The following is a 20,978-nucleotide window of genomic DNA, read 5'->3' as shown; positions in this document are numbered from 1 at the left end:
TTATGGTCATGAGCTTTGGGTAATGACTGAAAAGAAAGAATGAGATTGCGGATTGTTAATTTATACACACGCGGATACAAGCGGCCAAAATGAGTTTCCTCCGTAGGGTGGCTGGGTGCAGCCTTAGAGATAGGGTGAGGAGCTCGAACATTCGGGAGGGACTCATCGAGAGGAGCCAGATATCTGGCCAGGATGCCTCCTGGATGCCTCCCTGGGAAGGCGTTTCAGAAATTATTTATCCAGTCTGGTCTGGGAACACCTTGGGGTCTTTTTGGAAGAGCTGGTGGAGCTGGCTGGGGAGAGGGCTGTCTGGGATTCCCTACTTGGGATGCTGCCCCCGCAACCCGGACCCGGATAAGCGGAGGAAGACCAGAATCAGAATCGTGTTTATTGGCCAGTGTGTGCAAGCACATACAAGGAATTTGAGTCCGGTAGATGGTGTCTATCAAGTACAGTGTAGAAGAAAACAACAACAACAATGTGTAAGGATGTGTGTAAATGTGCAAGTTGTATAATATGTTTATACTGTTTATAAATATATATACTGATTATAAATATATGTATGAATGTACATAGGTCTATAAGTGTGTATAAATGAACAATGAACAGTACAATATATTAGACCATCTAAATCTTATAAACAGAGTGTACATAAAGTGCAGTGTGACAGTATCAGCTGTTTAGGAGGGAGATGGCTGTTCCTGTGTCGGCTGGTCCTGGTCTGCAGGCTTCTATAACGTCTGCCAGAGGGCAGCAGGTCAAAAAGTCTGTGACCAGGGTGTGAGGGATGTGAGATGACTTTCCCTGCCCTTTTCCTGGATCTTGAGAGATGACAGAAAATGGGTCTAGCAAGTTTTTTGTGCCAGGTCAGCTGATAATGAACTTCTTCAGAAACCTTAAGGCTACCAGTTGCCAAAAATGTCGTAAGAGTTGTACTTATTTCTAGTTGTGAAATATCACTCTTCTCTTGCTTTTTCTTGTTCTATTTCTGTATTTGTTTAGACCTGGTGATGATATTGAAATAGTAGAATGTTGCCAAAAACACTCATGAGCGCATGGCCACTTTTTTGCGTAAAACCCGTGCCGAGGAAACGCGGTGCTCCTGTGAAAACGTGGCTTTTCCGAGGGGCAGATGAAGGCGTGGCGGAGACACGGAAGTTCAGTCTTTCGGTAAAAGTCACATCACACGCGTTCCGCGCATTCCATTCCGCGGCGACCCGGTCGGCAGGTGTCCGTTCCCCGTGCGTAAAGACGCGGAGGCGCACCGCTGCCGGGACGGTTCCATGGGCGAATCCGAGAGGAAAACCTGCTGCGGGTGCTGCAGCTCGCTATGGCCGCGAATATTCGGCGGCGCGGACGAGTGTAAGAAGGCAGAAGGCGAGAGGACGGACGGATCGGACGACTGCGTCGCTCGGTACGCGCCCCACGCGTTACCGGCCGTCGGCGGCACGGAGGCCGGGATCTACCGGGCGCTGTGGCCCTTCGAGGCCCGCGTGGAGGACGAGCTCTCTTTCCAGGCGGGCGACCTGTTCAAAGTGACGAGCCGCACGGGGGAGTGGTGGACGGCGCTGAAGATCGACCACGCCGGGCGCACGCTGGCCACGGGCATCGTGCCCTGCAACTACCTGGCCGGCGGGGAGCCCGTGGACTCGCAGCCGTGAGTATCTACCTGACCCGGGGGGCGGGGAGCCCGTGGACTCGCAGCCGTGAGTATCTGCAGGAAAGCGGACTCTTGCACAACTCTGGAATACCTGCGCAACGGGAAGTTGAAAAAGGGGATATGGGATGTTTCTTAATGTGTATGCGCGTAGCGGTTGATGTTTTTATGCAGCTCTGTCACTTTAGAAGCCAAAAGCACATTAAATATGTACTGTACCTACCCACGCGTGGAGGTGAGAACCACAGGTTCTTTATAAAAAAAATGTAATGTTATGACATTAATCTTCAAAGAACTTGAGCAGAAATGTATTTGTGTCCTTTTGGCACTATCGTGTCTTTAATATTTACAAATGTATAGTCACAATCCAAATTATGGGGTGCCAAAATAAAACAGATAAATACATAATTAATTCTATAATAAAGTGACTCATTAATTATTTAAAATGCCCAATTAAAACATAATTATTTAATTAATTGACATAATATGAAACATTTAATTTAAATTTTTAGTTATTATTCCTGTGATATTGAATTAAGTAATTATCTATTAATTTCCCATTTTAAATCATTTATGATGTTTTATTATGAAATTGCTGAAGAATTTATATATTTTATTTCGACACTTGATTACAAAATGTCACAGCCTTACATTGTAATAAATATGATCATTGACAAATTTATAAAGCAGCATTACATATGATATGGTCATTTAAAAAGCAGCGTAAAGGAAGCATATTTAACGCCTTACTTTTTTTATTTGCTTGAGGTGGTTCTTTGGGAAAATGAATCGTATTGAAGCTCTCAGTCATCTCCTGTCACCAGAGAATGGTGACGGGGCGTTCCTTGTGCGACTCAGTGAAACCAGCAAAGTGGGTCACGTCCTCTCAGGTACGAGTGTGTGCGCATGTGTGTGCTGATGAGCTCATTTATTTTGTACCATTTGCATTTGTTAGTGGCTTGTGAGTGCAGCAGGTAGCATGTCAGTCTCATTGTCTGAAGGTCGTCAGTTCGATCCTCACACAGGGCAGCTTTAAGGGCAGTAGTGGCCTAGCGGCTAAGGATTTCGGTTACGGGTTCAAATCCCAAACCGGCAAGGTGCCCCTGAGGTCCCCTTGAGTAAGGTACCGTCCCCACACACTGCTCCCCTGTCGAGCCTGCCTGAAGTGTTCAGCGCACCGTGTGCTTTCATGCACAGCTTTTGCAAGATTTTAATTTTCCTCTCATTGCTTAATCATGGTGACAGAAGTGATTTTTTTCTGACCAGACTGAATGTCTGTCCTACTGGGGGTGGTAGTGGCCTAGTGAACGCCTATGAACCAGAAGACCCAGGTTCAAATTCCGGTCTTACTACCATTGTCCCTGAGCAAGACACTTAACCTTAAGTTACTCCAGGGGGGGACTGTCCCTGTAGGTACTGATTGTAAGTCGATCTGGATCAGGGCGTCTGATAAATGCTGTAAATGTCTGTCCCATCAGTGAAAGTGGAAAACCGAGCAAAACACTTTCAGATCAACCAACTGGACGAGCAGTTTTGTGTCGAGCGTAACAAGTGTTTCCCCTCTCTGCTGGAACTGGTGAAGTATTACCAGACCCACCGACTGGCCTCTGTGGAGCGGCTCGGAGAGTCCTGCATCAGAGTGAGTGGCTTTTTAAAATGTCTTCCCTGTCTGTCTGTAATGAAACAAAAATGAGGATGTGGTTAAAGTCGTGGCACGCTAGAAATGAGCCACGGTGGTGATGGTGATACAGTAAAAGCAGAGAGCTGTGTTTTCATTTCACACACGTTTCATCAGGCAGTATGAGGTTTAAATTGTAATAATTGTAATTTGTATAATTGTTTTTCTTTTAGAAAACACCAAAATGGGCACCACAGTCCCGCACAAGCTTATAATAAAAAAAATTAAAGGAAAGAAAGAAAAAAATGAACTGTCCACAATGGTTAGGGATTGTGGAGGCTTCTGTGCGGTTTCTGTACAGCTCTAAGTCACTTTAAAAGCTTCACTGATATACAAACGAAAAAACTTTTAGCAATTTTATTGAAAAACCGACATTTCAAAATTCTGCTACTGATAGCTTTTATGCACCAGGTCTGATTTAGGACATTCAGAATAAAGGAAATCTACAATTTTGTCTCAACAAAGTGTCACCCTCAGCTGACAGGGAATTGTTTGCCATTTTTGGGAACACCAGTGTCGCTGTGGACTAATATTATGGCTGATTGGTGTATGCAGATCCCTAATGTATTTTGGGTTGTTCTTGTTTTCACAGGTGAAACCCCAACCCAAGGACCTCTCTCACTCCACTGTGGATGAATGGGAACTCCCCAAAGATGAGTTCACCCTGGAGGAACAGTTGGGCAGTGGATACTTTGCTGATGTCTATCGGGGCATGTGGAGGAACCGCATCAAAGTTGCGATAAAAATATTGAAGAACTTTGGTGAGTTGGTGCCTGCAGAAGGCTTTGAGGACCGTAAAAATGTCATAGGGCTGTTGCTAGATCTTGAGAAGTTAATGGATTCTCTGAATCACAGTGTCACATAATTATCACAAATATAAATAATATACATGGAAATAAAGCATCTGGACTGACCTGAACCCCTCTGCTCTCTGGGGACCTGAGAAGGTGTAGTGGGTGAGGTTATTGTTGCATTTTGTTAACTATTATTATAATGGCTGATTAGGTGGAGTTTGCATGTTCTCCCCATGTTGGCATGAGTTTCCTCTGGGTTCTCCATTTTCTCTCATGTACACTAGGTCAGTTGGTGACTGAGTGTAAATGAGCGGGTGTGAGTGAGTATATTGGGTAGTGCTGGGGAGGACATCTGAACTTTAATTATTGTCTTGCACAGTATGGAGGAGGACCGGAGACTCCCAGAAATACCTCAAACTGGGTCACTCCCATTAGACTACTCTTTTATCTTGCATAGCTCGCTTGCATTGCCTACTAATAGAAATAATGGGGAATCTGGAAACACAGTCATAATTATGTTTAATCAACTAAAACATCACTTCAGTTGCAACAATTGTTTAGACCCTAAAGCAATGTGGTGCCTGACTGAACTGAAACTTGTGCATCATGTAGATCAGTCATGGTGTCGGCTAGTAGGTAGATGCGTATGTTCTCCATATTTGGACAGGGATTTTTACGCTGATGTGTGAAATTTAACGATATCTTGCCATATACATTTAGCCACATTGTCTGCACTGTCTGTATAGTTTGGGATTTTATTTTTACATATACTGCAGAATCTGATTAAGAGACGCATAGTAATGCAAAGGTAATGTAATGAGTACAGCAAGGAATTTAGTTGCACAATGAGTAAATACATAAAGCCATGTATTGCTTTTTAAGTAATGAGTAATTTGTCACATATTAGGTATTGTATTCATATGTTTAGATGTAGATATTAGTAGCCTAGTGGGTAAGACGCTTGCTTATAAACCAGAATGCTGCAAATTCACAGGTTCAACTTACTTACCCCACTTACTATCATTGTGTCCCTGAACAAGACATTTAACCCTGGGTGTGTCCAGGGGGACTGTCCCTGTAACTAATGATTGTAAGTCGCTCTGGATACGTGTGTCTTCTAAATGCCATTATAGTAAATATAGAAATTTCTTTCCTTTTTTGTCATACAGCAACTATTCTGTTGACTGTTTAACATGATGGCAGTGACGATTAAAACAATGTGACCTTACCTGTTCTTCAAGTTGACAGAACACACTTTGTAGAAGCACATGGAGATACAGAACAACTGGTGTAAAGTAGAATCTGTGTCTCCCTTTTTTTCACAGAGTCTCTGAACCAGCAGGCGTTTCAGAAAGAGGTTCACATCCTGAAGAAGCTTCGCCACAGGCACCTTATCTCCCTGTTTGCCATCTGCACCTCCTCCATGCCTTACTTCATTATCACAGAGTTTATGATGAAGGGAAATCTGCTTGATTTCCTCCGTGGTAAGTTCACTACATTACTCCAATCCCACAATGCACTAGGGCTGTGAAAAAATGTCCATATTATGAAATGGGCACTTCTATCAAAAGAAATTTCCTATTTTTATTGATACATATTATTTAACATATTGCTATGAATACGTGAGTCTGCTAAAATTAGAATCCTATTTTGTTATGCTTTAGTGCTGAAATATTTCATAATATAGTGCATTCTTTGTTTTTTCAACATTCATTTACATGGATCATTTAGATGACTCTGTATGGATATCACACTAATATTAAATCTGAAAATAAACAGTTCACCCTTTACCTCATGCTGCATTTCCTGTAACGTATCATGTTCCTTCATCATTTCCTTCATAGCAGATTTATGAATCATTAATGCTGAACCATTCAACGTTTGATGGATTGTTTTATCTGGGCAACAAAATGTGGGATTGTAATTTAACTGCACAGTTAAAGTCCCTGGTTTATCTACCCCCAAAATATTAGGCACATAAATTAATGCAACAGAATCATTTTAAGTGCTCCTGACTTCAGAGTGATTGATTACTCAAGAACAAAGTCTATGGGCCATTCTTTTACATTAAAAATGAATAGGTTACGGGAAGGAATGGTCAAAGCCAATGTTGACTTTGACTTAGGAAATATCAGATGGCAAACAAAAATGCCCATGCATGCATCTACTCCGGATATATTTACCACTTACTGAAGAATACAATACATGTAAAACCGAAATTGAGATATCTAAAATAAAAAATGAAATATGAAAGTTATAGGTTTTTAATCTGGCTTTCCTACCTGCAGGGGAAGAAGGTTCGAAACTGGACAGGATGTCTTTAATTGACATGGCCTCCCAGGTGGCTGATGGTATGAGCTACCTGGAGTCAACGAACAGCATCCACAGAGACCTAGCAGCACGCAACATCCTCGTGGGAGAGAACTACCTGTGCAAAGTCGCTGACTTTGGACTGGCCCGTATCATCAAGGTGATACACTACAAATTCTCCGGATATGTTTATGCATTATTTATATTCTAAACCTTATATGCTTTATACTAAAATGGTTAAATAATGGGTGCTAAATAGTGGCTTACATTATGTTGTTGCATGTGTGCAAATGTTTCATATTTATCACCAAACGTGCAGATTTTTCTATGTTCCAATCTGTTTCTGATTATGCATGAATCATGTTAAAATTATGTTAAACATCTTTACTAGTTTTCATTTTATGCTATCCACATTTCTTTTTTTTTTTTATTAATATTTCTTCTCCTCCTCTACTTACTCTTCCTGCCCTCAACTCTTTATTGCGACTCCTTCCTGTTCAATCCCACAGGAGCCATTTTATGTATCTGAAGACAAGAAGATTCCTTATAAGTGGAGCGCACCAGAAGCTATCAGCCACGGATGCTTCTCTAACAAATCGGACGTCTGGTCTTTTGGGATACTTCTTTATGAGATCTTTACGTATGGTGGCATCCCATATCCAGGTTCAGATTATTTCAAATTAAATTATGGTTCATTATAAGTATCATGTATTATTATCTGTATTGCATTTATTATTTCATTTATATATGTTTTTTTTCTTTTTTTACTAAGGCTTCAGCACCAGTGAGGTCTATGGGCAGGTCATTAAAGGATACAGAATGCCTGCACCCCCACATTGCCCCCCCTACATCTACGACGTCATGATGTCCTGTTGGAGGATTAAACCAGCAGACCGGCCTGAATTCAGTGATCTGAAACCGGATTTGGAAAACATCAATCGCTATGAGCTGGAGTGATCTCACCCTGAAGGGTCCTGATTGTGTTATGATGTTGAGCAGAGAGACATCTCTCATGTCTCCATGTCCAACTTGGTTGGAGTGAAAGAACATCAAGAGCATCAAGATCCACATTAAAGTTCTGTCATTGCATTGAGGACTAGTCTGAGTTTGAATAACTGTAGCAATCTGGAGGAAGGTGAAGAGTTGTTGCCTTTGTTGGGCTTTGCCTTTGTTGCCTTTGTTGGGCAGTAATACAGTATCTTCAGTGTTCATATCCCTCCATCCATCAAGGACCTCCATAATGGTCAACCAAAATGCGATGTGGTTTGTTCATGTTACAGAATCACTGAAATACTGTAAATATTTTTCTGGGAAATGTTTAATCACATTAAGTAACATTTTTTTCTGTTATTGCTTGCATTGTGAGAAGTATTGTAAATATGTTTTTTTAAATAAAGTAATATTTTCAATAAGAATTTCTCAAATATCCCTCATCCTGCTTTGTTAACATTCACATTCAAACATCCGGCATCAGTTTATTCCATTACTAAAAGGAGGCAACAAGAGACAGCTATTAAAAATACAATCTTATGTTGGTCACGCAAGATTTTGATGATAAATGTTGCACTACACTCCCTGCCATCTGGATTTCTCCATGAAAATGACAATTAACAAATGTTTTTTTTTTTATTAATCAAATACTCAATGTATTTGTATAATAATGTCAACTAAGTTTAATTAGGATCTTTTATTGAAACAAGAAAAATTAGACATCCAAAATTATTAGTTCCCTGGCTATTTATAATAGAGTCCTCTTTCTGAGTCACAGCTGACACCAACCTCTTAGAGTAGTTATTTACTAGGTTGGCACAGGTCTTTTGAGGGATTTTGTTCCATTGATCCATTGCAAATTGTTCTAGCTGGTCCAAATTTCATGGTTTCCAAGCATGGACATATTCAGGATAACAGGATTGACATCTGGGCTCTGTGTGGGCCACTCCAGGATCTTGGTTTTGGTATCCTTGAGGAACTGTCAAACTAATTTCAGTGTATGCTTTGGGTCATTGTCTTGTTGAAAGACCCAGCAACTTGTAATGGACCCAGCAACTTTGCATATTCTCCCTCACATGATGCTCCCACCACCATGTTTATCTGTGGGAACTGTGTACCTATGGTTGAAGACCTGTCCCTTTCATCGCCAAGCAAAAGCAAAAGCCATGTACCCAAACAAAAAAGTCTCATCAGACCAAAGCACAGACGTCCAAAACTCATCTTTACCTTTCAAATGTTCATGGGGAAACCTCAGTCAGGCTCTGATGTGCCACTCTTTGAGTAAAGGGGCTCTTCTGGGACGGTGGCCCTGAAGCCCACCACAATGAAAAGCCCTCACAACTGGTTTCCTTGTAACACTGATTCCAGAAGAGACCAGATCAACAACAATCATCATGGCAGATGACCAAGGCTCCTCGCAAAGTTCTCATAATCTTGCATTTATGGTCATGGACAGGTTTGCTTTTTTACAGAATTTGTCTCCTTGTACTTGGCAGGTATATATAGCTTTTTTATTTTATTTGGGATTTTTTTTTATTTACAAATGTACTTTAACTCACGTAGGAGTCATTGGTTGAATCAATTTATGATTTTGTACAAATATACGTAATTCTTGATTTATTCGCTTTCATTTCTGCATTAAGATGATGCACTACATTTCGCCTTCTGAACTAGTTATCTATTTATTTATTTAGTATTAAATGAGTCTTTACTTTGTCTTTACTAAAGTAGATTTCTCAGACCAATTACTGCCGCTGCTCACGCCTTTGCGCCTCTGAGCCACCAGATGGCGCCATTTCCCCGTCTGCGTCCCTGTTTGAGGCTTTATTGTCTGCGTGTTTGTGTATGTGTGTACGTACCCACCTCCTGTTTCTAGTCCTTGTCGATCGTCTTCTGGTTCATAGGCGAGTGTGTTACCCACTAGGCTACTACCACCCTAATATAGATGTCTCTGCATAGCACTTGTGCCTCGGACCCATGTATCAGCGTGCCACTATTACTAATACTACAAACTATATTATTAATAATAATAATAATAATTATAATTCTTGTGATTATTGTTGTCGTCATTGTCGTCCGGCGGCTGCTGTTCTCCTGCCCGCCGCAGGGCGGCGCGCCACCTCACGCCGCCGTTCGTTCACCTTTGTTCCACTTCCCAGCGCCCACGAGGCGCGAATTGTGAGTCACGTTCAGGGCGCACAGCAGACGTTCCGCCGAAACGCCTTTACCAGAACCGACCCTCCGTTTATGACTCCCGTGTGTTAATCATCCGTGTCCATTCCACCCACGTTTACGTCAAACGAACCCGTCTATCGCTTTCCGTACGGGGTCATTTAAAACTGACGTGCGTGGAACTTTGTGCACATTTGGCCCGTCTCTCGTTTGCCTATTTATAAGCCTGCATGAAGCAGCATTTGGTCTCCTTTTAGAAAGTGGGTCAACGTCGCCACGGGCCTGAACTCTGCATGTGCACAGCCAGGCCGGGCGTGAGTGTGAGTGCGACTCACGTGCCGCATGTCCGGATGTGTGTGTGTGTGTGTGTGTGTGTGTGTGTGGTGAAATGAAGATCATGTGGCCCAGCCAGCCACGCAGGAGGGAGTTTGTGCCGCCAGAATGCGCGGGCTGGCCTGGAACCGAGATGCACGCAGCGGCCGCTCCGTACGGCCGATTTCTGGGACCAGTGCAAACACACCCAGACACAGTCAGTCCAGAAAGAGCTTACCTGGACCATGCCTGCAGTGAGCGTCCCTGGTGTGACGTGTTACCCTGGTGTGACGTGTGATTATCCTACCACTGCTATGCTGACGACACACAACTCCTCTTCTCCTTTCCTCCCTCTGATCTTCATGCTGCTTCCAAAATCTCTGCATGTCTAACAGACATCTCGTCTTGGATGGCAGCCCATCACCTCCAACTCAATCCCACCAAAACTGAACTAATATTCATTCCAGCAGATTCTTCACCACATCAGGATCTTGCTATTTACCTAGACAACTCGCAGCTCTCTCCTTCTGCAACAGCCCGCGACCTTGGCGTAACAATAGACAACCAACTCTCCTTCTCAACTCACATCAGCAATCTTTCCCGCTCATGTAGATTCCTTCTCTACAATATCAGACGAATCCGCCCTTATCTGTCAACCCAGGCCACCCAACTACTGGTTCAGTCCTTAGTAATCTCACGACTGGACTACTGTAACTCCCTTCTAGCTGGTCTACCTCTATGTACCATCCGACCTCTACAACTCATACAAAATGCAGCAGCACGACTGATCTTCAACCTTCCCAAATTCTCCCATACCACCCCTCTGCTACGTTCCCTTCACTGGCTCCCAGTAGCTGCACGCATCAGGTTCAAAATACTGATGCTGGCCTACAAAGCCAAACATGGAGCAGCACCATCCTACCTCACAGCCCTTATTACACCTCACACTGCACCTCATATACTCCGAGCCTCCAGTACTGCTCGCCTGGTCCCTCCATCTCTGAAGGTAAAAGGAAAACATTCATCTAGACTCTTCTCCGTCTTGGCCCCTCGGTGGTGGAATGAACTTCCCCTCGAGGTCAGAACAGCTCAGTCACTGAGCACCTTCAAACGACAGCTCAAGACCTTCCTCTTTAAAGAATATTTAGATTTAATTGTAACGTTCTTATTGTCGAACTTGTGTACAGACTCTACAACAGAGTGAATAAAATAGATGTATTCATAGTTGGGGTCCTAGTGTTCCGGAACTGATCTCTTCATCGATGGTAACTTGAAAGCACGTTGTAAGTCGCTTGGATAAGGGCGTCTGCCAAATGCCGTAAATGTAAATGTGTGACGTGTGACGTGCGTGGGCCGCTGGCTCAGTGCGGCACTGGGGTGATTTCGGAGTTTCGGTCACACCACCGGAGGACAAATGACAACTCAGATCTCAGACCAGAGTGATCGTCATTAGCCTACTTTTGTCCCGAGGGAAAGAGATCTGTTCTCAGTCTTCGAACTGGCCAGTTGGGACATTTTTAGAACGATCCTACACCATGTATAAGACAAAGTGTCACCACAGAATAACAAAAATCATTTGGTTTTAAAATGATCATAGTGTTCTTAGCCCATAATTTATAATTTGTAGAAATATTACACAATGCATTTGCATGCCTAAACGTTGACAGTGTTCGTGTTCAAAGTGACCACACAGCACAACGCGACAGGACATGCAGGACTTGCTGACGCAGACATTTTTAATAAGTATTTTGCCGTGGTGCAAGACTAGATTCCAAAATCTGCCGTCACATTTGTTCGTCACATGACATGTTCAGCTTGATGAAAACCTCTTTCCGCACCTTGCACGTCCTGAACTGTCTCGGTCATCTGATATCATTTGTTTGCGCGAGCGTGAACGCGATGTGCCTGATGTGTGTCTTGTTTAAAATGTTCTTCTTCAGACACTTCATTGTTAATACAGCGAGAGTGCTTTGCAAGGCAGCAGGTACTAACTAAGATGAATAAAAGTGCAAAACATTACTGCAAGAACAAAAACATCTCTGGAATGGATTAAAAAGCAAAACTGCTCTTGTGTTTTCAAATGCATTGAAATCTGTTTGCATCCACTTGAATGGGGTTTAAAGGGTTTAAAAGTCCCTCCTTACATGTACAGTACAGGCCAAAAGTTTGGACACACCTTCTCATTCAATGTGTTTTCTTTATTTTCATGACCATTTACGTTGCTGAAATGCTGAAATGACTCCAGAACCATCTTTAGGCCGTGTTTGTAAGGTTTCACTTTGAATATTCTGGCCAAAAGACAACTTAAACGAAGTCAGTGGTGAATTAGAACATACAGTTCAGGCCAAAGGTTTGGACACACATTCTTTTTCATTTCATGACCATTTTCATTGGTAGATTCTCACTGAAGGCATCAAAACTATGAATGAACACATGTGGAGTTATGTACTTAACAAAAAGTGGAGACCTGGCCTCCACAGTCACCGGACCTGAACCCAATCGAGATGGTTTGGGGTGAGCTGGACCGCAGAGTGAAGGCAAAGGGGCCAACAAGTGCTAAACACCTCTGGGAACTCCTTCAAGACTGTTGGAAAACCATTTCAGGTGACGACCTCTTGAAGCTCATCGAGAGAATGCCAAGAGTGTGCAAACCAGTAATCAGAGCAAAGAAACTAGAATATAAAACATGTTTTCAGTTATTTCACCTTTTTTTGTTAAGTACATAACTCCACATGTGTTCATTCATAGATTTGATGCATTCAGTGAGAATCTACCAATGAAAATGGTCATGAAAATAAGGAAAACACATTGAATGAGAAGGTGTGTCCAAACTTTTGGCCTGAACTGTATGTTCTAATTCACCACTGACTTCGTTTAAGTTGTCTTTTGGCCAGAATATTCAAAGTGAAACCTTACAAACACGGCCTAAAGATGGTTCTGGAGTCATTTCAGCTTCTGCTGTTTTTGTCTCAGAACCAGGGCTAAAGGAGAGGGAAATATGCCCAAACTTCCTAACATTTTCCTTCAAGGAGCAGGAGATGATCTGAAGGGGGTGCTTGGCTTTATTCACAGTGAAGTGTATTACCACGGTCAAAAGATAAACAGACGGCTTGCAAGAAGGAGATAAACCAGACACCCCCTTAACCGCGTCATTTCCCTAAAGGTCAAGAATGTAGGGGTGGTTCGTCTCAGCCAATGGCAAGCAGCCCTGGGAAATCTTGTTGAAATTCATATGAAGAGAGTTTTTTTTTTTGGTTTTAAAGAAAGGTCTTTTGTTCCACCACAGCCGAATTCCGGCAGAGACCTGGAGCAAGAGGAACTTCACGAGTATTAAACCCTGAGGATATCATTGTTCATATAAAGCTGAGCAGCGTATTGGTGAGTCGTGCTCTACGTGTCGGGCATTTCAACATTTGTCTTGGTTTTAAACTTGGACCATAATAGTTCTTTAGAGGGAATATGAAGCAGCATACACAGGGCTACAGATTCCAACCAATAAAAAGACAGCATGCGCTCTCTCTCTCTCTCTCTCTCTCTCTCTTTCTCTCTCTCGCAACATTCATCCCCATCTCCGAAATCTTTTCCTCTCACACTCTTTATATAGTGTGATGAAGTCAGCCTTAAATCCTTCGAATAATCTTTTATAACTGATTTTTTCTTTTGTCCTTGACAATACAGACGTCACTCTCACTCAGATTAAAACTACAAGCAAGGGCCCGAGAGGATAAAGAACCCAGCAAAGCTCCCCGTTACTGGAGAACAGAGGTGTAATCAGAGTTTCAGGGCAGGGATTTAAAATTGGAACCATGTCAGGCGGAGGCTGCTGCAGACAGAGGGCACAGCTGTTTTCATAAAGTTGTAGAAGGAGGTGTGATGCATTTCCCATGCTGCTCTAGTGCACAGGGTGCGATGTGTGACAAATGCATATCAGGAAATTTAGGTCAGGTTGTTGTTCTGTGCTGCAAAATAAAGCTCAGCAGTTCTGCGAATGCAGTTTTTAATACAATAATTGTACTTGACATTCCAGGTATTGAGTTTTGGAGTTTATCTAGGCGGGTTGCTGCCATTTTGGACCCCCACACGCTCCACATGTTCTGCATGTATGGCAGCGTACCTGGAAGCACCCCCTGTTTCAGAGAAGTGGCCTCTGACTTACTTACATCACTTACATAACAGTGATGGGTTGTGCTAAGAAACGGTGCGTAATTTGCATGGTGTGAAAGGCATTGATTAGAAAACGACAGACTGGTCCCAATACAGGGTGGGCTGATCCAAACTGGACAATGGCATCCAGTCGTTTCAGGAAAGCGAGGCGCCGAAGGGCGGACGCAAACATACAACTCTCGTGTCACAGGAATATAATGACTTAGACAGGGTATGGGGACCCTCATGCGGACACTAGGCATGAGACACAGGTACAAGGACAAATGACAGAATGAGGAAGTGACATGGCAATCATTTTATTTATGCTAATAATCAATAATATGAAAACAATCAAGGCAGTCAGGAAGCACAAGACAAGGCAAGGATAAAAATCCGGTCCGGAGTTCTGGGAAATGTCCGGATCGCGACAAATTTACTGTCAGACCTTAATGGTCTTTTTTATGAATTTAGGAATTCTGAATAAATAATATTTAAGTCATACACAAGAGAATAGATGACCAAAATATCTGGAAATTAGCGATGGAATCATAGCAGTTTTACATGGAAACTTTTATCGGACGGTATTAGTTGTGAAACAGAGGAAAATCTACTAATGATTTGTATTATGTTGTAAATATTATTGTACATCGGCAGCATTCAGCAGATGAGCAATGTACTCGGTGGGTTGAAGATGATCTTTGTACCTGTTTAAATAGCAAATGCTGTTCAACAAACCAGAAGGACACTGCTAGTTAGCTAATATCTAACTATCCGCCCCAGTTCTTGGTGGTGACACACATATGGTTTTGTATGTCATGTGAACTTCAGCAGGTGGCTCTGTCAGTTCCGCTGGAATGTTCCGTCTGTATATTTTATACTTTCTATTATATATTTATAGCTGAGTAAACTGTATATATATTCACTTACTATTACTTTCAGAAATAGTAAACCTACAAATAGTTAAGTTATTTTTCCATGAATTTTATGGGTTTTAATAACCACCCCTTTCCCTGAAAATAATCTTACTTCTCTGCAGCATTTTAAGCTTTATGGGACAGAAAATTGACCTCTTGTCCAGGAAGCTGGCCTGCCACTGAACTTTACTATTTAGAAGCTTGTTAAGATATTAATTATGTTTTTATAAATGTTATATTTTAGTCATTTTTTTTTTATTAATTGTTGTAATGAAGTAAAAATCTCCAGCAGACATCTGCTGCTTGGCTGTCAGCAATAAGCAAATATTTTCGAAGACTCTCACATCACATCAGATAGGAAGAGATAAACTTGTCCAAAACTAACAGCGCTGCCTTTTTTTAGCCCAACGGTCTGCCTTTGTCCTGTTGACTTGCAGAATTTAATGTCCTGGTCAACACAGAATGTCCCAACGTTTCCACTCGGGGACATTTGTCCTCATGTATTTGTTTACTCTGTACTCTGGCCATCATAGTAATTTACCTGCTGTCTATTGTTCATTCCCAAGCCTGTGTGTGAGTGTGTGTGGGTGTGTGTGCAGTCTGTCATTTCATTTCAGAATCAGAATGGGAAAACTTTATATGTCTAGGCTTAGTTGAATGAAACATTCCGATTTTCTTTTCCATTAGTTTTGTTGAATGGTCTTCCATGAAATGTCACTAGTATGTTTCAACAATCAGCGAGATCAACAAACAGAGCTAAAGTTCACAGGTGAATCCTGGCTCCCCTTTGGCATCTGAATCTCTTTTATTCCAGGTAGCTGAAATTCCCGGCAGACAAGTCCATGGCCGCCGTCAACTCGCCAGCCTCCCTCCTCGCCAGAAATCACTTTTACCGCAGTAAGGCTTTTCTATTTTTGGCCATCTGGTTCTGATGCGGATAGCTTTTGAGTGGTGGTCTGTGCGGGGCACACGTGGCGCGTGGTCCAGAGTTGGTCGTTTTTGTGAGGTCTGGAAACAACCCAAGGTCATCTGGACATAATGTCCCACTTTTTACCTGAGCACGAAGGGAGTGCATGACAGAATCAGATTTGGGTTTGGAAATAAATCCAGAACAAGTTGCAAAATGACCCTCTGGATCAATAAAGTATCTATCTAACTGTCTGTCTCGCTGAGCTGTGCTATATGTAGGGCAAATTCCCCTTTTTCACAGTAACGGGAAAAAAAGGTTAACTTGGGAGGGTCCAGGTCGGAGATTTTCTCTTGCGGTGTCCCTCTATCCTGGGAATCATCAACATATCTGTGTGTTTGTGTGGATGAATGATTTCTATATGCTGAGCCCATTGTTCGGGCAAATTACAGTATGTTACTCTGCAGCCAGGTAAACACGTTTAACAGCGCATTATCGTTATCGTGTACGTTTGTGTATAAAATAAATGTTTGGGCAGCTTATCAGGTGAATAGCAGTTTCCGATGGATGAGCTGCACCCTTTAATGAATGTGATCTGGCAGCGAACAGAGTCTGTTAAGAGATTTTATGGTGAAAGAAAAAAAAAGACGATAAGAACTCTGGTTCTCTTTTTCAGGCATCAACAGCTCACCGGACATAAAAGCTGTTTACGGCCACTCTGATTGGTTGATGCAATCAAAACAGAGGCAGTTGACTGTATGGGTCACAACGTCCATAGACCAAGGTACAGACACTTAATAAATAATCACCCAGATAGACTCAGTTATTCACAAACACTGACACGCCATAATTTCCTGACATAACCGTACACACCGTCACCACTCGGAATATGTTCAAATATATGAATTCACTTTTTTTTATGTTGGTTTTGGTATAGCCAGACATTATTAAGTCTCATCATATTCCGAAATGTTTAGAGCAACCTGTTTTATAATTAGACACTTTATTTTACTATAAATCATATGGCACAGCTTCAGATTGTTGCCACGTTCATTATTGCCATATAAACAGTTTTTGTTCTAATATTAAGCAGACAGATGACTTTTTGACTATTCTATTGTGTCAGCGACAAAGCAGACAATCGATTTATTTTATACATTGGAAAACATCTTGCGTGTTATAATGTTTTTCTAGTGGATGGTTCATGTGTTCAAATCTTTCTCCTTCTTTTCAGGTCTCTCTGATAAAGTGACCAAAGGATGGATCATCAGCATTGCCGTGAAGTGTCCGTCCTCGTCATCCTCCAGCAAAAAGAGCACAGCCAGTCTTTCTGTGAGGTAGAGGAGGATTTCGGTCAGAAAGGATAGGATTTCCAGCCCACCCTTCCTTCCTTGTTATGCACAATAGTCTTCGTATCTACGTTTGCATGACCGGGCATTTAATTTTGTTACCCCTTCCTTACACCTACAGCCACTTGGTGTAATCTGGCTAAAAAGTCAATTTATTGACAGATACAGACAGAACTGAATTCCTGATATTATACAACCAATCTAAACCTGCAGTTTTAATCCACATCCCCAGTGAGAGCTTATTTTCCCGCTCGTTGTGAACCCCGGAGAAGGTTCTTGGTTTATTTTAACGCACCACTTTACTAATGGGTTCTGGGCAACAGTCCAGCTGCTGTGTTTCTCAAAGCCCCATTGCCCCTGCTGCCGACCTGTTGCCTGGCATGGTAAAGGCAGCAGAAAAGAGCAGTCAGCGCACCGCAGAGCGGACAGATACTGGTTAGTGATCTGGAAAAAGTGCAAGTGAATTAGAGAGACTGGTATTGCTCTAATGGAAAGGGGATAAAGAGCAGTGCACTTTGGCCTGAAACCTTTACCCAAACGGCATGCTCTTTTTATTGTGTATTGTAGCGTAAAAGAATAAAAAGTGCACCATTCAGTCAGTATAATAATAAATATTATATAGGAGAAGGTTTTGTGAGATGAGGAAACTATTCTTTCTCCTCTCATGTGAAGAGCACGTTGCTCTTTCATGGCTGGAGTGGTGATGATGCATGAAAGGCCTTCTCTAGGAAGAGAGCTATTTAGAGCTTGCCCTCGATGTTGTGTAATTCATGATGTGGGATGTGTGTGCAGGTGTTCACCAAAATAAATTAAATACCTAAAGTCAGGACACCGGGTGGGAAGAGAATATGTTGATGCATACAAATAACAGCAAAACAGTGAACCACCCCCAATAAACTACAGTAACAAGGCAGATAGGCTGCTTGGGATTACTTTATTATCCAGGTGAAATGCACAGTGTGATCACATGAAAAAAAAGCAGTTAAAAAAACATGTATCAATCACGGTGTTACAGATGTGTAAAAATGTACAAAAAGGCTGTTTCTTCTTTTAATTACAAAAAATAAAATACAAATACAAAAAAATTAAAAATAAAAACCACACACACACACACACACACACACACACATACTAAAGCAGCCTGGGTCGAGTTTCCCCAAAACCACTGTAGTACTGATGGATGGATGAGAGACAGTTTGCATCGTCCCTCTTCGGTGATTATGACCTTAGTCCTACAAATGTATTGGGAAACAGTGCCCTGTTCTACTGATTGGGACAAGACAAAAAAAAAAAAAAAAAAAAAAAAAAAAAAAAAAAAGAGCCATCTCCATCCCCTAGCGTTGGCCCCCCCACCGTGCTGGACTCATGAAAGGGGGGGACTCCCCGCGTCGCTACTCTCACTGGCCTGCCGCTTCATCACCATCTCCTGAGCAACACACATCACCTGGCCGTTGGTCACATTCACCAAGCCAGTCCTGCAGAAGAGCGGAACAGCAAGGTTGTCACTAAACCTGCACGATCTGGTCTTTTTGGGGGAAAAGGTTCAAAACTACCCTCCTAAAATGGTCACTATGCCGATTCACACTTACTTCTGCTGCGCCTCCTCGGTCACAGTGGTCATTCCAGTCTGCTTTCCGAAAAAGAAGCTGGACCACCAGTGGCCTGAATCTTGCTTGGGCAGACCTGGGAAGGAAATTTAATAAAGTAATCTCTCATGTTACATGACTACAGAAAAACTTCTGAATACACGCCAGATGTGAATCCGTAAACTAACCAATTGATGGTCACACAGACACCCCCCCCCCAACACACACATATATATATAAAAAAAAAATATTATATATATATATATATATATATATATATATATATATATATATATATATATAAAATAAATAAAACAAATAAATAAAGTTCAAACCCGAATCCATAATCTTGTGACTGGGAAATTTTAAAAAAAGGCAACTTGTACCTGGATGGTGTGGAATGACCTCCCCACTGTATTCCGAACTGCCACAAGAGCTGCTGCTGGATGTAGAGCCCAGACGCCCTGGAAAAAACGGGTTATCCATAAAACTACACCTCTAAAGTATACTGACATGCACACAGCAGGAGAATAGCGGCACAGCACCAGCTGCATACTTCGGTAATAGTCGTGGGTTGCAACGAGGGAGCCGCCGGCTGGAATTGCTGCCATTTCTCAGATGCTGGTGAAAAGTGCCTTAGATGGAAACCCTGGAGGAGAGGAAGAAAGAGGAGGAGAAAAGAATGACCTCTTCATTACCGTACAATGCAGAATGTCTACACACACACACACACACACACACACACATATATATATAAATAAAAGTTTCCTTTGTTCTAAGCAAAATGAGTGGTAGAAGATCACACCACGTGAAATGTGTCATTTCCTTTATGTTTCAGCATTTCTCATTTCTATACACTGCATAACGGAACACCAGAAATAGCAAAAACATTAGACACCATTTTGTTTACATCGAAAGATGTGAGGAAGAAAATGAAGGGACACACACACACACGTGTTAAATAAATCTGTATGAAATATTCCCATAGCGTTAAACGTTGACATAATTAAAGAAGACGGGGGAAGGCGCTGAGGCTGAATGGCGACGGTCATGACGAGGTGGTCTACCATAACAAAAACGAAAAAACCCAGAAACGTTCGCTTAAATAAGTATTCACGTCACCTACCTTTCAAACCGCTCGTGCTGATGTTAATTAGCACCCTTCACGGCTCATTAGGCGATAGGCTCGGGGGGGTAAACGCTAGGCGACGGGGCCCATTTGAAAGAAAGTTTTGGGTGGCGAAAACGCTCCACGACCACGGAACCCGCAGGATGGTCTGAGGGGACGTGAGGCGCTCCGCTAGTTTATAGCCGCGGTGACGTCACGGGGCACCCGCGAATGACAGGAGGGCAGGGGCGGGGCCTCCAAGCCACCAAAACTGGCTTGGACTGGTGCGGTGAGGAGAGAATCGTGCGGACTGCGAATAATCGGCGGGGGTGCAGCGCAAGAACGTCTGCGCCCCTATATGGACCATGGTGCCCATGGTCCATATAGAAACGAACTCTGTGCCCCCCCCCACGCTCGCATTTTTCTGGCTTTGCAATTTTACCGGCACCCAAGAGCCCTCCAGTGGGGGCCTTCTTTATCTCGCCAGTGTGGAACCCAAGACAATGGATAATATGAGGAGCCATGTCTGAGAACCACCACATTTAATAAACACCACCAAAATAACCACACAATTTTCTCAGCAAAACAGGACAAAATAAAAGGCACCGTAGAAACAGAAGACGACAGCTTCCCTGGTGGTCTAGTGGTTAGGATTCGGCGCTCTCACCGCCGCGGCCCGGGTTCGATTCCCGGTCAGGGAACTTCCTTTTTTGGGTTGCGTCAAGAATATTACCACTTTTAATATATGTACACAGTTATTGGCCATTTCTTTGTTTTTTGAGAAGTTTCATTCAGTTTAGAATATAAGCCTTAAAATTTGATGCTTTTTCCTGCACGTACGAGCACGTGGTATTGTTATGACATTTACGCTAATATAATAATTATTACATAATACCAGCGTACAACAGAACATGAAATGGATAAGATATTCCGCAGGATATAATTATTTTCTTCGGATGTTTTGTGTATGTATGAACGCTGTAAACTTTACAGCACGTGAATCACTGTAAACATTGCGGAGAAGTTGCGCCATCGTGTGGTCAAATGACGGCACATAC

General features: G+C 42.5%; 2 protein-coding genes and 1 non-coding gene across 3 annotated transcripts; 2 read left to right on the top strand and 1 right to left on the bottom strand.

Moving 5' to 3' along the window:
* Nucleotides 1-1,163: 1,163 nt before the first annotated feature.
* Nucleotides 1,164-7,848, top strand: ptk6b (PTK6 protein tyrosine kinase 6b). Its single transcript, XM_028993657.1, has 8 exons — nucleotides 1,164-1,657; nucleotides 2,426-2,547; nucleotides 3,136-3,296; nucleotides 3,928-4,096; nucleotides 5,455-5,613; nucleotides 6,418-6,599; nucleotides 6,949-7,102; nucleotides 7,212-7,848. The coding sequence occupies exons 1-8, from the start codon at nucleotides 1,284-1,286 to the stop codon at nucleotides 7,394-7,396; spliced, it is 1,506 nt and encodes a 501-aa protein (XP_028849490.1). The 5' UTR covers nucleotides 1,164-1,283; the 3' UTR covers nucleotides 7,397-7,848.
* Nucleotides 7,849-18,549: 10,701 nt separating this feature from the next.
* ppdpfb (pancreatic progenitor cell differentiation and proliferation factor b) lies at nucleotides 18,550-20,084 on the bottom strand. The gene is made up of 5 exons (XM_028994931.1): nucleotides 19,939-20,084; nucleotides 19,369-19,461; nucleotides 19,199-19,276; nucleotides 18,816-18,909; nucleotides 18,550-18,701 (listed from the first exon to the last, which is right to left on the bottom strand). Exons 2-5 carry the CDS (start codon nucleotides 19,421-19,423, stop codon nucleotides 18,590-18,592), a joined length of 339 nt encoding a protein of 112 aa, XP_028850764.1. The 5' UTR covers nucleotides 19,424-19,461; nucleotides 19,939-20,084; the 3' UTR covers nucleotides 18,550-18,589.
* A 465-nt stretch (nucleotides 20,085-20,549) lies between these two features.
* trnae-cuc (transfer RNA glutamic acid (anticodon CUC)) lies at nucleotides 20,550-20,621 on the top strand. The gene has a single exon. It is a non-coding gene; the product is annotated as a tRNA-Glu (tRNA).
* Nucleotides 20,622-20,978: the final 357 nt, after the last annotated feature.

Source organism: Denticeps clupeoides, chromosome 10 (genome assembly GCF_900700375.1).
Source record: "Denticeps clupeoides chromosome 10, fDenClu1.1, whole genome shotgun sequence".
Taxonomy (NCBI): Eukaryota; Metazoa; Chordata; class Actinopteri; order Clupeiformes; family Denticipitidae; genus Denticeps; species Denticeps clupeoides.
Note: the sequence above shows the minus strand (reverse complement) of the source record. Positions and strands in the feature narration are given on the sequence as shown.

What these genes read in the sequence shown, in the direction of transcription:
- ptk6b (XM_028993657.1), top strand. Translation starts at nt 1,284, where the DNA reads ATGGGCGAATCCGAGAGGAAAACCTGCTGCGGGTGCTGCAGCTCGCTA. An exon ending in GAGCCCGTGGACTCGCAGCC is followed by an intron (nt 1,658 to 2,425) that starts GTGAGTATCTAC and finishes TATTTGCTTGAG; the next exon opens with GTGGTTCTTTGGGAAAATGA. An exon ending in AAAAATATTGAAGAACTTTG is followed by an intron (nt 4,097 to 5,454) that starts GTGAGTTGGTGC and finishes TTTTTTTCACAG; the next exon opens with AGTCTCTGAACCAGCAGGCG.
- ppdpfb (XM_028994931.1), bottom strand. Translation starts at nt 19,423, where the DNA reads ATGGCAGCAATTCCAGCCGGCGGCTCCCTCGTTGCAACCCACGACTAT. An exon ending in GGTCATTCCACACCATCCAG is followed by an intron (nt 18,910 to 19,198) that starts GTACAAGTTGCC and finishes TTTCCTTCCCAG; the next exon opens with GTCTGCCCAAGCAAGATTCA. An exon ending in ACCGAGGAGGCGCAGCAGAA is followed by an intron (nt 18,702 to 18,815) that starts GTAAGTGTGAAT and finishes GCTCTTCTGCAG; the next exon opens with GACTGGCTTGGTGAATGTGA.